The sequence below is a fragment of the Mauremys mutica genome, chromosome 12 (assembly GCF_020497125.1).
Source record: "Mauremys mutica isolate MM-2020 ecotype Southern chromosome 12, ASM2049712v1, whole genome shotgun sequence".
Taxonomy (NCBI): Eukaryota; Metazoa; Chordata; order Testudines; family Geoemydidae; genus Mauremys; species Mauremys mutica.
This window is the reverse complement of record NC_059083.1, coordinates 52,758,772-52,762,291: the sequence shown is the minus strand read 5'-3', so window position 1 is coordinate 52,762,291 and position 3,520 is coordinate 52,758,772. Positions and strand designations below refer to the sequence as shown.

Genomic DNA, 3,520 nt, shown 5'->3' with positions numbered 1-3,520 from the left:
GCAGTGGGAGAGGCCACCCTGCTGTTGAATGGTTCCATCCATGGGCAGAAGCCATCCAGCAGCGTGGTGCTTTCCCCCACAACCAGGGACTCATCCTTCGCCTCACAGCCCAGACTGGGGGTCTCAGCTCTGGCTCACCAGGACCACAGCCTGCCCTGCACTGTGCTCCTTAAGGGATGGGTGTCACCATCCCCATGGTTGTTCAGGGGGCCCTGTGCAGCTCTGCACACTCCCGTGACAGCTGGGTGCAGAGGGCTCCCTGCCTGGCTGCGGGGCCGCTGACTTCCAGCTCCACGGGCTCAGGGGAAGGCTGTGCTAATGCCGACTGTGACCCATTTTTTTTCTGTTGGTTTCAGTGTCTCAGCTGATTGCTATGTTTACCGACATCTAGTGATTGAAACTGAATCCTTCAGGAATGAAAAACTGGGGGGAGTGATGAAGGCAAGTCACTGAGATTAAGCAGCTCCCGGAGAAGTTCTACCCTCTGCGTGTACTGGTTCAGGCTGGCTTTTCCAGAGACTAGTGGCATGTCTAAATTACACACAGTGCAGAGGCACAGCTGCAGCTATGCCACAGTCGTGTAGACACTTACTACAGTGATGAAAGGCAATGCCTGTTCATAGCCCTTGGAGAGAAAGCAATGCACAGACACTGGGCATTAAGCACTGTGATTGCTGGCGATCTCCCAATGCAAGGCAGGGAGCTGTGCAGTCTTAAAACCCCCTGCCCCTGACTGAGACAAGGGGCCCTGCCCAGAGACAGCTGATGGCTGGAGAGAGGAGACCTGACTGGGACACCCAAAGTGGATCATGGAGGGGGGAAACAGGTGCCGTTACCCTGAAATGGTGACAATAATTACATCAATTCTGTATGTTGTTCATTGTTTTCATAATATCCATTTTATTTGACTATTAAGAGAAAAATTGTTAGGTCAAGAAAGCGAGGGGAAAATGAACAACACAGAGGACTGAGCAGTTGTAAAAATAAATCTTATCACACATGTTCCATTATTATTGATAGAATTGAACAGTGGCTGAAGGGGTTGCACTGATGTGACATGTTTGGGTGTTATGAGGTATGGGACACTTCGTGTCACTAGCATCCTGTTTGAAAATATCTGATTGCCTTAGCTAGTGGCAATATCATGGGGCTTGCTAAGTGACTCAGTTTCCAAAACCAAAGGGGTTCTAGAATAAAGAGCGATGCCTTGAGTTGGGGGAGCTGTGGTGTTGGATAAAACAAAGTAACCAGAGAGCGGGATCCATTCAGTTAGGGGAGCTAGTAGGTCCTGTGCTAGTTAATAATCCCCTGTTCACCTTCACCCAGAAAGTGAAGTTAATCACACTGGGAGACAACATTAATAGGGAGCAGAGGAAAACTCACAGCAGGGCAGAGGGAGGATTCAATTGCAGACAGAAACAAAATGAGATTCAATTTGCAAGCGTTTCTGAGGGAAAGTAAACCGAGACACCGAGGTGATTGTGATGCTGGAAAAGGAAAGTGAAGTGTAAACTCAGCATAAGTTTGTGATGCAAGAGCTCAGTGATGTGTGTGTCTCTGGAGAGGTCTAAGATGAACGTCAAAAAATGGAAAAAGAATAAAAACAATAGGAAAGTGCTGGACCTTGTCTCCTGGAGATGAATGTAACCTGCTTTGACACAGTGTTGATCATTGTCCCCCTCTAGTGGCTGAGTCCACTAGAGCCTGATAGCCTTTAGCTGAGCCAATAATACATTTTCAATGGAAGAGTCACAGTCCACCCTGGTGATCTATGGTGACCACTTGTCAAAGTTACAAAAGACTAATACAAAATGGCGTTGCCAATTTTGGCATAAATCTATACAGCAGTGTGATTTTTCTGCCAATATTGGCCTTTTAACTGACAGGAGGAGGGGTGATCATGGAATGTCAAAGATCTAAGTAGGAAATTTGCCTCCAGAGTCTTGGTTCTTCACTGACCCAACAGGATGAGGGCCTTATGGAATATTTATGGAACTGAATAGATACTACTATTTGATTAAAATACATCATCTTCAGATTCTATTGTAAATCTTGTATTCTTCCTCTAGTTGCACCTCATGGCAAACCCAGAGCAGGGGAATCAAACAGTTCTTACAGAATTCATTCTGCTAGGATTTGGGAATCTTCCTGAGCTACAAATTCTTCTCTTCCTCCTGTTTCTTATCATCTACATCGTGACTGTGGCTGGTAACGTCCTCATCATTGTGCTGGTTGTGGCTGATCAGCAACTTCACACCCCCATGTACTTCTTCCTGGGGAATTTGTCCTGCTTGGAGACCTGCTACACCTCCACTATCCTGCCCAGGATGCTGGCCAGTATCCTGACTGGGGACAGAACCATTTCCGTTAGCGGCTGCCTCACACAATATTATGTCTTTGGGTTCCTGGCAGTTGCAGAGTGTTGTCTCCTGGCAGTGATGTCCTATGATCGGTATTTAGCGATATGCAAACCTCTGCATTATGAAGCCCTTATGAATGGCAGGTCCTGCCTCCAGCTAGCAGTTGGCACTTGGATAAGTAGTTCTCTGGCTGCTGACATAACAATATTTTTAATGCAACAATTAACTTTCTGTGGCCCTAATGAAATTGACCATTTCTTCTGTGACTTCATCCCAGTAATAAAACTCTCCTGCAGTGACACACGTATGATGGAGCTTATCACTACCATGCTGGCTGCTATATGCACTCTCCCACCATTTCTATTAACGCTGGCAACATACGTCTGTATCATCACCACCATCCTGCGAATGCCCTCCACCACTGGGTGGCAAAAAGCCTTTTCCACCTGCTCCTCTCACCTCATCGTGGTGTCAATTTTCTATGGGACCATAATGATTGTCTACATGCTACCCAAAACTGATACACTGAGAGACCTGAACAAAGTGTTCTCCGTCTTCTACACAGTCATGACTCCCATGGTCAACCCTCTCATATACAGCCTGAGGAACAGAGAGGTCAAAGAGGCCCTGAGAAAAGTTGTCACTAAATATTCTGCTGTCAAAAGGATTCAGACTGTCCTGTCATAGTTTGTTCAGTGCCCATGACATGTGAATGAGCTGGTTTGCTGTAATGTGTCTGACTCACGTCTCTCACTGGCCATCTGGCTTTTTAGGTGAGGTCAGTGGCCGCTATAGCTTATACTCAATATTGGGACTGATATTTCTGCTGTTTTGGTTTAGGGATGCAGGTCTTTGTGGTTTGATTAGTCTGATATTTATCACTGATGTTGTGGGTTACTTTAAAACATCTCGTCAAGGAGGCACCAGGGCAGAGAGATGCCATCCTGTGCTTGTCTCCATTACAATGCAGTCTGTAATTACATGAGCACACACTGTGTCTTATACCAGGCACCTTTATTGTAGATTGCACCACATACTCAATATTTCTTTTCATCTAGCTCCTTCAATGTGCAATGGTAATATAAGATGTGAATCAGGTCTCATGGCCCAATAACTCTGAAAGAATGGGAGCCCTGAGGTGGGACAGTGAAGAAGAAAGG

The 3,520-nt window shown here is 46.1% G+C and overlaps 1 protein-coding gene across 1 annotated transcript; it reads left to right on the top strand.

Moving 5' to 3' along the window:
* The first annotated feature begins 2,078 nt into the window (after positions 1–2,078).
* Positions 2,079–3,048, top strand: LOC123345156 (olfactory receptor 11A1-like). Its single transcript, XM_044981841.1, has one exon. It carries the CDS (start codon positions 2,079–2,081, stop codon positions 3,045–3,047), a length of 969 nt encoding a protein of 322 aa, XP_044837776.1. The 3' UTR covers position 3,048.
* The last annotated feature ends 472 nt before the right edge of the window (positions 3,049–3,520 follow it).